The following is a 12,500-nucleotide window of genomic DNA, read 5'->3' as shown; positions in this document are numbered from 1 at the left end:
CTACTGATCAGATTTCTGTTCTTGACCTTAACACAAATTAGTGCATATTTAATTAGATAATGCCTCATTTTCATATTCAAACATAACATTTGAGAAAACTTGTACAGTTTATGTGAGTAAATAATGCTCATAATCACTTCATGCTTTTCTGATTGTGCTCTCAAATGTGCATCACAAATTATAAGCGGTACAACTAGCTACCCCTGTTAAAATCAGGTCCCACCGAGATTTGAACTCGGATCGCTGGATTCAGAGTCCAGAGTGCTAACCATTACACCATGGAACCACTACATGTAAGTAATGTTGTTGAATTCTTCACCTGTTGTGTTGCTGAGGTTATTAACTCTTATTCTTCTTGTCTGTCTTTATTCATTTCCAGTGAGGACGAGCGGCCCATGATGTCCTGCTCACCTGCTGCAGGACCAGTGTCCATGTATTGCAAATGAATGGTTCACACAAAGGGAATATGACCTGTAGGGTGGACACACTCGCCTGCCTGCAGTGCTATGGTTTAGCATAAGTACTTTCCCTTCTATCACTGGATCAGTTGTTGCTGTCGTGTCAGTTTGAGACAGAAGATTCTGGTAAGAGCAAAGGCTGTATCACATTTATTCATTGGTCAGTAATCTCTAGTTTCTACAGTAAGTACAATATTAGTCTCCAGTTAAATGCACCATAATGAGGTTGGAGGCACAGCATGGAATATTTCCTGTTAATCACTTCCTGCCTTCATCAGCACAGTACCTCTGTTGTACATTACAGTGGAGCCAAAAGTAAAAACCCTTTGTGTTATTAACACTGTTAATATGTTACTGTCATCACACTACAGGTGTTACTGTGTGACGGCTCATTTACTTTCTCTAATGCTAGTTGGTGAATTCCTTTAGCTACCAGGACGCCTTCAGACAAATTCCAGACCAGGGATGTGGGATTGACTGATTTATCTGTTCATTGATTCTGATACCACTACCTCATATTTACCATTGAGGTTTTATAGGTTGTTTTTTTCCCCCTCCATTAATTCAGCAAAACAGTTAGCACATGTAAGGAATGTTTAACAATCACTAAATAAAATCACAATAAATTGCATCCCATTATACTACTTATACTCTCATAAAAACCTGGAAATGACTGCTAGTCACTTAAGACATACAAGACTAATGCCTGAAACATATTCTGCTTTAAGTGTGCAAATAATGTGACAGTTGGCCACCAGAGTATGTTTCCAGGTGGAGAGCAAAAAGTGGTCCAGTACATTTAGTGTAACCAGGGCTCCTTCATAGGTTCAGTTTCTAAATCCAAGAATCTGATTTCAAGATTTTTGTGTTCTGCCATACTGCTCTATGGATGGTCATTAAATTTCACAGACACAAATATTTAAATTCCTCAGAGAATGTCTTAATAGCATTTGGAAATCCTCAGTTTCCTTTTCAGCACATTTCCAAATTTTCCAGTCCTGTGTAGGAGCCCTGTGTAACAGAAAAGACTATTTCTTCCTCTCACTCTTGTCCTGAATGTTACTGCTTCAGGACAGGGAGCTCCCTTGGTTTGAAGAAGGCCTGAACCATCCCCATGGCGAAGATGTAAACTTTAGCGTCCACCACTATTTTCTCTTTCTTCAGCAGATCTGCAAGCAAAGTGCATGTTAGCGTATTTTTGTGACATGGTCTGTACTGCTCATTATAACCTCACTCGGAAAAAGTCTCACCATCTATTTTCATCTGGAATTCATCAAGAGGTAAAAGAATGACTTCTACGAATTCTGGAGAGAGAGAGATAAGAAGCTTGTGTCATGATCTGTTTTCTGACAGAAAATAGAATATTTATGAAAAAGTATGAAACGTAACTCACCTCCATCACCTGTGGAAGAACACAAGAGAAGATGGGAATATTAGAGACTATAAAACCTGAAGATTCTATGCATGCAAATGTAGTGAGTGAGTGTATGAACGAGTCCTCTCACCGAGCTGTTGTGTTGGGTTAATGTTCTCGGCTTCGTCCCCATTGATGTTGACCAGGACAATCTGGGTGGTGCAGTTGGACAGCCCGGGGTCCAGGCAGGTCACTACAATCAAATCAGTGACATTACAAAACACTGCATACTTACACACCTCCCAAACTTTCAAAATCTATCACTTGCATTGTAGTTCTGGAAGATAAACCAGTGTGGTACCCCTAAACCTCTCCAACATATACAAGAGATAAGATACAAGTGGTAGAGGCAGCTAATGCAATCAAATGTAGAGTTTGTCTCTGTGTAAGAATACCTGGAGTGACTCCTACTACCTCCCCTTTGTAGCCGGTTTCTTCCTTCAGCTCCCTCAGTGCTGCAGCCTCTGCAGTTTCACCGTCGTCAATCAACCCTGAGCACAGCAGAGACAGAAAACAATACTGAGTGTCAGAAAACAAAGCTATGACAATAGAAAATCCGTGTGTCGATCAAACTGATTTCCATAACTGTGAGTGAAAAACTGTCTGACCTGCAGGAAACTCCAGAGTGCAGCATCCCAGAGGAGGACGAAACTGCTTCACCATCACCACACAGTCTTTGTGGAGCGTCCGTTTCAGGAGGGCGATGATTCCCACACCTGGGGGAAAATAAACTGTGTTACAACCTGAGCAACTCTATCACACACTGAATAACCAGAGAAGGGGGGGGGGCTATGATCACCATCTGCTTCTGTGTTGCTTTGCCTTGTTGTCCTTTTCACAGTCTCCCAGGTTCTAGTGGATGAAAACAGGGACTGAAACCAGCACAAAGGGGAATTGCTTGATTTTTAAACCATGTTAATGAATGATAGAGCGCTACCTGGTGTTTCCAGCTGGGTCCACATATGTTGTTTTCTCCAGTTTTACCCATTTTCCTGCTGCCATGAGCTGGAACACAGAGAGCAGCATGGATACACTGAGCTAAGATGACCTGACAGGTATATAATGCCTGTACACATCACAATACTTTACAGCTAAACAGCTCAATAAAAGGAGCTGTGACTTGAAAAATGTCTCATAAATATAGACTTTGTACTGAAAATTGAGATTTAACATTTTTATTCACTGATAGATTGAGGGGAAACATTATAATAGATGGTGATGATGGTGATTTTTTTTGGATACTTTGTGTCTATGGTGATCTGTGAAACTGTCATGGGAAAGCAATGGCAAAAATAATTCAGCATCATATGATTTTATAATATTAGATTCTGTGATCTCTTCACCAGTTTAATGAAAGCTATAAGGGAATGCTGTGATTAAACTAACATCAGATCTATCAGGTGACTTCTATGACATAAAGAGACCCAATACAAAAGCCCTGCAATTATATTCAGTTTTACTTCTCCATCAGAGAGGTGTTGATTCAGCTCTGTGATATGATGGAGACACAGTCTTACAAATACTTGTATTTTTGCAGTGTGATTGTATCAAATAGCATTAGACTGCAGGTGTAATTATAGCCTTGTGTTATTACAGGTGACATCCAGTTTTATCAAGCAAACCTGTTGTAGAAACGTTCAAAACAGACGTACCTCTTCTTTCACTATGTGTGGAGCTGTGGTCACTTTAGGTTCCTCAGAGCTGCTCATTGTTAATATCTGGACAGCTGAAAATGGATTTGAAGACGAGTTAGAAAGATTCAACCAGGAACAGAACACGAGTCAAAAAAGCTTCAACTGAGAACTTAAACAAAATGCAGAGTTGTAGCCACAGTTTTAACGCTGTCGAGACGAGACGTTTCTGATCATGAGTTGCTCAATTAGCTGCTACAGCCAGGGAACTATGACCAAGTTCAACACCGCCCGTTACGTTACCACATTTAGCTTCTCTGCTGGTTCCTCTGCTAATTTTACTTTAGCTAGCTGCTGTACACTTTATCATACTAAGAGGGCCGGGAGCTCGTGTATTTTAAACTTAAAACAATCACGTAAAACGGAAAAAGACTAAACTTAACTCACGTGAAATCTCAACCGTGTGTAAGTAGTAGAGATAGGACAGAAACACAGAGGTGTCACTCTGCTATCACTTCCGGTTACCGCGAACGTCACCAGAGTCACGTATGAAAGATGACATTTAATACTTAATAGTGTTTTGGAATAACTTCTATCACTTGTTTATTCTGTAGATTCAGTAACAGTTGTTCTAACTACAGTTTTCATATAAAATGCAATAATTTACAATAAATAGCAAATGTGCCTATTCAAATGCAGTGCCTCCTAATATATAGATTGTGTTTTTTAAAAAAAAAAAAAAAAAAAAAAACAATATTAGCTAGTCATTGTGATTATGTCACATTTTGAAATAGATTTTTGTTGTGTGTTGTGAGAATGAGGATTGACGTTGACCTTAATTGTTTTAGATGTTGAGTGACAATTCTTAACAATAAACGATCTATGTCACAAGTCAGCGGGTTTTCCTTCAACCACGCCCACATGTGCACCTCAAAAAGAGCTCCCCATCTGAAAACACTAAATTACCACTTAATTCCAGAAATAAAATCAACCGTTTTTCGACTCTTTATCCATTTTATCTGTAAACAGAAAAATAATTTATAACAGCGCGAATATAGATAAATATTGCTCCAAAATTTCAAAATGCCCTCGACAGCTCCAACAAAATATTAGTGGTTCGGACGATATTTAGTGATGGACACTTTTCCATTACAGGATATTGCAGCATGAAGAAGGAGCAAGTTGTCAACTGTCAGTTTTCGGTTTGGTATCCGATATTCAAGAAATATACGATTAAAAGGTAGACACCTGCCGTTTGTTCAGAAATCCAGGAGGAAATAATTTCATTGTTGTTGCGGTTAAATGCAGCCCATTGAGCCGACAGCTAACGTTAGCTACCAGACAGAAAACAGATAGCTGCCATCTCTATCTTACTGCCTGACTTTATTTCTTAACTGTGTGTTTAAATCCTTTTCATAACAGTTTTCTTCGACTTCCGTATTCTTTCCACCTCTGTCCGGTGTTGTCCATTGTTTACGCTAGTATGTACATTACATGTGTTCATACTTTGAAATGATCCTTTTTATTATTTTACAGTCTGATTCTCCCACTGCCTCAGAATGTAATAGACTATTTACTGGACGATGGGACACTGGTAGTCTCTGGGAGGTATGAGGCCACACACACACACACACACACACACACACACACACACACACACACACACACACACACACACACACACAGCTTCAGCTCCATCTCAGGATGCTGCTCCTCTTTTAGTACTTGCATGTGAGTCAGGTGACTTGCTGCGTTTGAGAGGCATCAGTGTAAAGCTGCTGTGGGGTTGTTTGTAGCAGGAAAGTGTGTGTGCCTCTATTTTGTAATGCAGCTGCTACATTGACCAGTTTTTCTCTGTGGTTTCTTTTCTCTACAGTGACCATAACACACAGCAGACACACACTAACAACAGCGACTCAGATGCAGAGGAAGACATTCAGGTACAGGAACAGCAATCAAAATTCTTGTTTTTAAAATGAAGAGTTAATTTACAGTGAAACATTAGTGAGTAACTAAACTAATAAAATATATTTAAAAATCCTACATCTTCTGTGAAAATTTCAAGTCTGTTTTTAGAAATGTATTAAGTAGGAATGTCATATTTTCCATGAATTATCCATCTTTTTATATAACTAATTTGTCTGATGGATGCACAATCTGAGAGAGCATCAACAGAGAGCATCAACAGTTGAGTCAAAACTGTATTAAATCTTGTTCTCTACTCCCCTCTAGTGGTCAGATGATGAGACAACCAGCACTGTCACAGTAAGGACATTAACTGTTTCTTGTTAAAATGCACCACCATTTACCTGATAAAACATTTCAGTGCTTAAAATCTATATTTACTTAAGTGTGAAGTCTTCCTCTTCACTTTTATTGTGCATAACTGCTCCTGTTATTAAAATGAGTGGCGTAACATGTTACCCCCATGTATATAGCATAATAATGCAATGATGATTGTGTCTGCCAGGCTCCTGAGTTCCCAGAATTCACCTCTAAAGTACTTGAGGCCATAAATGCCCTGGGTGGACGTGTCTTTCCCAAACTCAATTGGAGTGCTCCTCGGGTGAGACACTGCATTCAGCTGCTTTATGAAAAATGGAAAAAACTGACAAATTATTTGTTGCTACAAACCCTGTACTTTTCAGCACGCTGACGAATAAGGAGCTGCATTTTGTACTACAACATTAAGCGGTGAGGCATAACTTGTGTTTGTGTATGAATGTGTGTATCTATGTCTCTTCCAGGATGCTAACTGGATTGCTCTGAACAGTTCCCTGCAGTGTCACAGTCTCAGTGATATATTTCTGCTCTTCAAAAGTTCAGACTTCATCACCCACGACCTGACGCAGCCGTAAGCCTCACTACCCAACAATACCAATACACGCAAACAAATATTGTGGCTTATTTTGCATTTACAATGGCTTCAGAAAGTGTCCAGACCCCCTTCACCCTTTCCACACATTACTGGGGTTGTAATTTCGATTTTAATTGCATAAAATTGCCAGTTTTGCCCATCAGTCATCAGTTAGAACTCCAAATACTGTGTGGCGAGCAACAGGCATTTCACCTGGCTAAAACTATCCTTGTAATGAAGCATGGTGGTAGCAGCAGCGTGCATCTCAACAGCAGAGACAGGGAGACTGGTCAGAGTTTAGATCACTGATGTAGATTTATGTTTCATGCTTCTGTGCTCTGCATGTTGAACATTGAACACAGCAAGTGATTTACTGCTGTGCTGCTTGAGAAAACTGTGTGTGTGAGCAGAGAAAATACATGTGATATATGCTTTTGTGTTGAACTTGTGATGCTACAAAGCATGCATTTTAATGTTATTGTGTTAATTTCATGTTGGTTTTGCATTTCTATTTGCAGATTCCTTCATTGTAGTGACCAGGATTCCCCAGATCCAGTCTTCAACTATGAGGTATTTTTATCCTTCATGCTTAAATCAATTGGCCTCATTTGTGTTGCAGTTGCTGTAATGCTCATTGTGTACATAATTTTGTCTATACACACACACACCCTCTGGATTTTAACTTGTGTTATTTTTTGTCCTCAGCTGGTCCTGAGAAAGTGGAGCGAGTTGATTCCTGGCGGAGAGTTCCGCTGCTTTGTCAAAGAAAACAAACTGATTGGTAAAACCCCCCACTCACACTCACATCGTCAGTCTTCACTTCGCTTTGTCCCCAGACATATGGGAAATCACCATCCAAATCCACTTTTTTCATATGAAAACAGGATGCATGCACATTTTTATTTTATTTTATTTTTTGGTCATGACATACTCCTGTCTCCATAGGACAAAAAGCATTGATATTTTTCTCACATTTAAGTGATTTTTAATTTCTCCATGCACTCTAGACTCAAGGTACATATATTGTGTCAGCAAATTATGTAACATTACTGTCATGTCTGTCTAGAAATGTGTTTTAATGGGCAAAGGCTTTTTGCCAGACAGGCTTTGGGAGGTTAGGTAAAATAATATAAAGACAAAGTCTTAGGGCAGGCAGGTAGAAAAAAAAAAGTCAGCTGTTTTCACAGACTTAAAAAATGATTCTGGCTAAACAAAATATCCTCACTTGCCTCTCAGGGCTTCCATAGACATAATAATGTTTGAGGAGTGCATTTATTCAGCAGGCTAATTTAGAGACAGTTAGAAAATTCAATTTTAGCTCGCCTGACGGTGAATCTGTCTGATCTCTCAGCTATATCCCAGAGAGACTACACTCAGTATTACCATCACATCTTGAAGCAGGAGGAGCAGATCTGTCAGGCCATACAGGAATTCTTCAGCCAGCACATCCAGTACAAATTTCTGGATGAAGACTGTAAGCACACCTTCTATCAACTCCGTTTTTACTTAAAATGATGAAATATTTACTTTTGAATGGGTTGTTGAAGCAGGAGAAAATTCATGGGAAGATTTATCAAATGTGCAAAGTAATATTTCATTTGTTTGTGATTTAAAATTTTAATTTCAGGTAGAATTAATAGTTTCTTAAAGTTTTTATGTTCACAATACTTTGATAAAGTAATGTAAATATTAAATTATTGCATAATGTAGTGGTTTATATTCTTTTTTTTTCTGTTTTGCAGTTGTGTTTGATGTCTACAGAGATAGCCAAGTAAGTATACTAATGAATTCTGATTTAGTCAGTTTTCAAATATGCCCCTTGCAAATTGTGTTACACTCATTGTGTTGTGTGTGTTTTGCAGGGCAGAGTGTGGCTGATCGACTTGAACCCATTCGGAGAGGTGACAGACTCACTGCTGTTCAGCTGGGAGGAGCTGACGTCTGGTGGAGAAATCGCCCACCAACAGGTCAGCCATCACATTAATTTAGTTGACTGTCTGTTTGTACATGGATAAAGGCTCGGCTGTGTCATATGTCTGTATTTGATGAGTGTGGTAACACTGAACTTGAGTCTTAAACTCAAGTACGTTCAGTCAAGACTGACAACAGTTTCATAATCACCACATGGTATCTGTACATGTGCAGGAGGCCCGGCGTTCCGCTACACAAACAGCGAGGTGACGGTGCAGCCCAGTCCCTGTCTGAGCTACAGGATCCCACGGGACTTTGTGGACCTCTCCACCGGAGAAGACGCCTACAAACTCATTGACTTCCTCAAACTGGTAAGACATTCAAATAGCTTCACCAGCTGGCTTTCAGGCTTTAGTGTAGTGGAGTAGTCACATTCTCCTCTTGGCTTGGTTTTCAGATCTTGTTTGCCAATCATTCAGATACTAAAATAAATTAAATGATTTCAGTAGAGATTTGCTTAATATTTTTACATCTCATCATCATTTCCAAAAGAGTATTAAACTAACAAATAGATGAATTATGGTGAGTAACACTGTATGTAAACATAACTTTTGTTTGTTTACAAAAGAAATCCATAGGGCACCTTTAGCGTTCACCTCTTAATTAACTGTAACTATCATCTTTCTATAACGTTAACCGAGTGTGTTTTATTATTTATAACGTTGATCCATCCCAAACCCTAAAGCTATAATCCTTAAAAATTTCATCATATCGGACACAGTTTTTTTATGGCTTACATTTTCTACTATAGCCACCAAAGGTATTTACATTGATTAGTTGCCTCACTGTAAAGTAATTTGTGTTGTCAGTGGTGGACTCTGCCACCTCCATGTATGATTCAAAATAGCATTCACATGTTCATGCTAGATGAAATTCTGACATTGCACTTGATGTCCTTGGAATTTTGTTTTTTATGACAATACAGGCATCGGCACAGTGAGTTGTTTGTTTCCCTCTATGTATTTGCAATAAAATAGCTGCTTGTATTGTGGTTCCTGCCCCCAGTGATTGAAGGGAACTCAGGATTATTGCAGAAACTGATGTCCCAGTGTCAGCTGGAACTGGATGCAGCCCCCACCCTGTGGGTGTATGAATGGATGACAATAGAGTCCATGAATGCCTGAATTCAGAGAACCTCTATTCCATTGTGATTCTAGTTCACATCCAAACACGGTTTAGAATCAGACTTGGGGTATAAAATTGAGTACAGGGTGTGTCTTAAAGTTTCCTCTTCTCTCCTCTCCACAGACGAAAAGTCAGCAGGAAGAATCTGAGGAGGAGGAGGAAGAGGAGGAGAACGCTCCACAGTGACACAGTTCCCCTGAAACCTGAAGAATAGCTGCTAGTGTCAACAGTCCTCCACATAATGTTGTCTGCATGAAGTGACTCTTTACCCTCTGTCCTGTTTGAGCTTATCTTTTATTTCAGCCTGTTTTCTCTCACGCTCTCTCCTGGTAACAGTACATGGTGTACCCGAGGTTTCTTAAGTAGCTCTCTTGCGTTAGTTTAATGGAACATGTTAAATTAACAGATCATGTTAACGGCTCTTTGAGGATTCATTTTCTTGTTCCCTGCCTCTGACTCTGCTGAGAGCTGTCTTGCCAGTCGTAATGGCTCTGTGAGACGGGCGGGAGGGAGGCCTCTGCCAGTGTCGAATGGTTTGGTTGTTTCAGTTTTGATTAAATGATTTGTTTTGGGGGAAACTGTGTTATTGCAGGGGATATTCAGTAAAACTGTAAAGAATGCTTGCTTTTCTACTTTAAAATTAGTGTGTATATTAGTTTATGTGACTTAATTTCAGCCCAAATAGTGTCTCTGGATTCAAAATGAACTAGTCCACATACACATTTCATTGTACCTCTGTGTTGGTGTGTTATGAGGCTGTGACAGACTTCTTTATTTAACACTAAGCCGGTCATCACTTTAGTCACCTTTAATTTTTTTCTTCCCAGCCACCCCTTCCCCTCCATCTCCCCTCTGCCAATTTTCTCTAAGCAGTTTTGACACAGTCATTGCTCCGAGTCGCTCCGGGCACTCTTTTCGAGTCCTGTTTTCCCATCATGCATCGCTGTAGACTGTTGCTCCAAAAAACACCATTAAATTTCTTGTCGTGTATTGACTCGGCTGTCAGTCTGGTGGGGTGCGGTAAACTAGCACATTAGAAATTGATTGTGCTTTTACGCAAGCTCTCATTATGCCGGGAGCTAAATGAGCTGTGCACGTACGGTGCAGGGCAGTTCATTTTGGTTTTTTTCCTTCAGTGGACTGATAGAGCAATTACAGGGAGATGGAAAGAGCTGGTGCACTGAGAGTTACAGCTCCCTGGGTGAAACGCTGTAACAGTATACAAGGCACATATTGTGGGGAATGTTTCATATTAATCATCATGAAAATGAAATCTGGCTGTAAACATACCGTCCAGACCTGGAGGTGGTGTCCCAGTTTGACTTGCAATGCAGGACGAGCTTCACAGCTGATATCTGTACCCTGGGTTGTGGTGTTAAAGGCAAACTGCAAAATGTTGTGGGCGTATTTTTAACTCTAGTACTTCATTTGCACTTTCTGGGGCGGCTTAATGCTAACTATAAAACTAGACCAATGATGAACCTCAGTCTGCAGCCAACAACAACATACTAACACTTGGGGGGGTTTTGCTTGAAAAAAGTAGAATCAGTTAGGAAATTTACCAAATTAACAACTGTAGTCTAATCCATTATAAAACTGACCCTTAAGTTTCCGTTTTTGTTGAAACTCTCACTGATGGAGTGACATCATTTCCTCCTTAAGGAAAGATATCTAGGGAAGTTATGTGATTGGCCTTTTCCACAGCAGATATTTTGGCTTGTAGGAAAAGCAGTGGTATTGCTAATAATAACATTAACAATGGCTCTGTTCTATTCAAGTATCCCAGTAAACCATGGTAGCGAGCCAGCGTGCACAATACCATAAATTCAACCATAATCTATTGTATAATTCACACCTGTGCTTTTCTTACTGTGACATGTCAAAATGTCTTCTGTAAAAAGACCTGTGGTTTGTGGCTGTGACCTGAGCCTCATCTGGATTAGCTAAGGGGATGAAATTAGCTCTCATTTTGCTGTGGTAGATGTGTAAATGCTTATCTCTGGATGACATAGGCTTAAGAAAATATTCATCTGTGGATAAATATAACTGTATGATTGACTTCAGCAGCCAATTCTGCACACAGTCTGTGCAATGTGAACAAAGGCTGAAATGGTTGCTGTGAGAAGAAATATCAGGATATCAGTTTCTCACCAAGCTAAAATGTCTCTCATTGGTTCTTGGCTCCTCTTATGAACCCAGCTGCTGAAATGATCTCTGTATGTGTGCCCAACTCCAATTTATGGCCGTGTTTTAAGATGTAAGTGAGAAGTCTGCCCCTTCATCTCCCTTGACCTTCATCCTCTCTTTTCATGCCCTCCTCTTCTCTCCTCTCCTCCTTCCTTTGCAGCTGGGTAATCATCTTTCATCAGGGAGGGGGTCAGATTTGCTGACTCAGAGTAAAGGATGAGGATGGGGGGTGGGGGGTTAAGGAGGGACAGGAGTTTTCCTTGGTTGCTGCTGAGGAAGAGCTGCAGTAGTTTGCAGCCGGAATACTCATGAGCAGCTGAGGCTGCAACACACTGTCCTTCCCCTCTCCCTCCCTCCCTCCCTCCTCCTCCTGTCTGTGTTTCCCTACAGAGTTACACACACACACACACACACACACACACAAAGTACTAAAAGCAGGAGTGGGTCTAACGTGAGTGCGGTGTGTTTGTGTTTGTGTGTTGTGAGCGGTAACCGGCCTGGGCTGACCTCAGCCCCCGCAGCTGTCAGAGTCAGGGGGATCAGTGCTCCTCTGCAAACTGAAACTTTGTAATCCAGGTGTTATGCGGGCCGGTTAAACCCAGGTGAACGTGCAGCTGCAGCCGGGGTCGCTGCTGATCCCCGCTCGGCTGTGCTGATCCATGCAGACGCCTTCAGGGATCCTAAAGTGTGATGGATGCATGATGGCTGTTGTCAGCAAGTTGGCGCATTGCGAATTTACTGCTGACACATCCCGACCAGACACACAACACACACACACACACACACCTCTCTCTGTCGGACAGGATGCATGAGCAGCATCCCATCAGCTCCTATTATTGCCATAACAACATGCACTG

General features: G+C 40.6%; 2 protein-coding genes and 1 non-coding gene across 3 annotated transcripts; 1 reads left to right on the top strand and 2 right to left on the bottom strand.

Moving 5' to 3' along the window:
* Positions 1-214: 214 nt before the first annotated feature.
* trnaq-cug (transfer RNA glutamine (anticodon CUG)) lies at positions 215-286 on the bottom strand. Its single transcript has one exon. It is a non-coding gene; the product is annotated as a tRNA-Gln (tRNA).
* A 299-nt stretch (positions 287-585) lies between these two features.
* On the bottom strand, positions 586-4,035 carry LOC108891412 (ADP-sugar pyrophosphatase). The gene is made up of 8 exons (XM_051067723.1): positions 3,951-4,035; positions 3,525-3,598; positions 2,810-2,877; positions 2,672-2,724; positions 2,481-2,588; positions 2,268-2,363; positions 1,709-2,065; positions 586-1,627 (listed from the first exon to the last, which is right to left on the bottom strand). The coding sequence occupies exons 2-7, from the start codon at positions 3,579-3,581 to the stop codon at positions 1,917-1,919; spliced, it is 531 nt and encodes a 176-aa protein (XP_050923680.1). The 5' UTR covers positions 3,582-3,598; positions 3,951-4,035; the 3' UTR covers positions 586-1,627; positions 1,709-1,916.
* Positions 4,036-4,587: 552 nt separating this feature from the next.
* LOC108891413 (cell division cycle protein 123 homolog) lies at positions 4,588-9,957 on the top strand. The gene is made up of 13 exons (XM_018688541.2): positions 4,588-4,743; positions 5,040-5,111; positions 5,380-5,443; positions 5,736-5,768; positions 5,974-6,069; positions 6,251-6,357; positions 6,879-6,930; positions 7,066-7,141; positions 7,712-7,834; positions 8,103-8,131; positions 8,223-8,331; positions 8,506-8,642; positions 9,580-9,957. The coding sequence occupies exons 1-13, from the start codon at positions 4,670-4,672 to the stop codon at positions 9,640-9,642; spliced, it is 1,035 nt and encodes a 344-aa protein (XP_018544057.1). The 5' UTR covers positions 4,588-4,669; the 3' UTR covers positions 9,643-9,957.
* Positions 9,958-12,500: the final 2,543 nt, after the last annotated feature.

This window comes from Lates calcarifer, unplaced genomic scaffold (genome assembly GCF_001640805.2).
Source record: "Lates calcarifer isolate ASB-BC8 unplaced genomic scaffold, TLL_Latcal_v3 _unitig_1959_quiver_1416, whole genome shotgun sequence".
Classification (NCBI taxonomy): Eukaryota; Metazoa; Chordata; class Actinopteri; family Centropomidae; genus Lates; species Lates calcarifer.
The sequence above is the reverse complement of the archived record's forward strand: the minus strand, read 5'-3'. Positions and strand labels throughout refer to the sequence as shown.

Coding starts and splice junctions, on each gene's coding strand:
- LOC108891412 (XM_051067723.1), bottom strand. CDS start 3,581: ATGAGCAGCTCTGAGGAACCTAAAGTGACCACAGCTCCACACATAGTG. Junction 2,725..2,809: donor GACCCAGCTGGAAACACCAG/GTAGCGCTCTAT, acceptor TTCATCCACTAG/AACCTGGGAGACTGTGAAAA. Junction 2,364..2,480: donor CACTCTGGAGTTTCCTGCAG/GTCAGACAGTTT, acceptor TGCTGTGCTCAG/GGTTGATTGACGACGGTGAA.
- LOC108891413 (XM_018688541.2), top strand. CDS start 4,670: ATGAAGAAGGAGCAAGTTGTCAACTGTCAGTTTTCGGTTTGGTATCCG. Junction 4,744..5,039: donor AAGAAATATACGATTAAAAG/GTAGACACCTGC, acceptor ATTATTTTACAG/TCTGATTCTCCCACTGCCTC. Junction 6,070..6,250: donor TCAATTGGAGTGCTCCTCGG/GTGAGACACTGC, acceptor TGTCTCTTCCAG/GATGCTAACTGGATTGCTCT.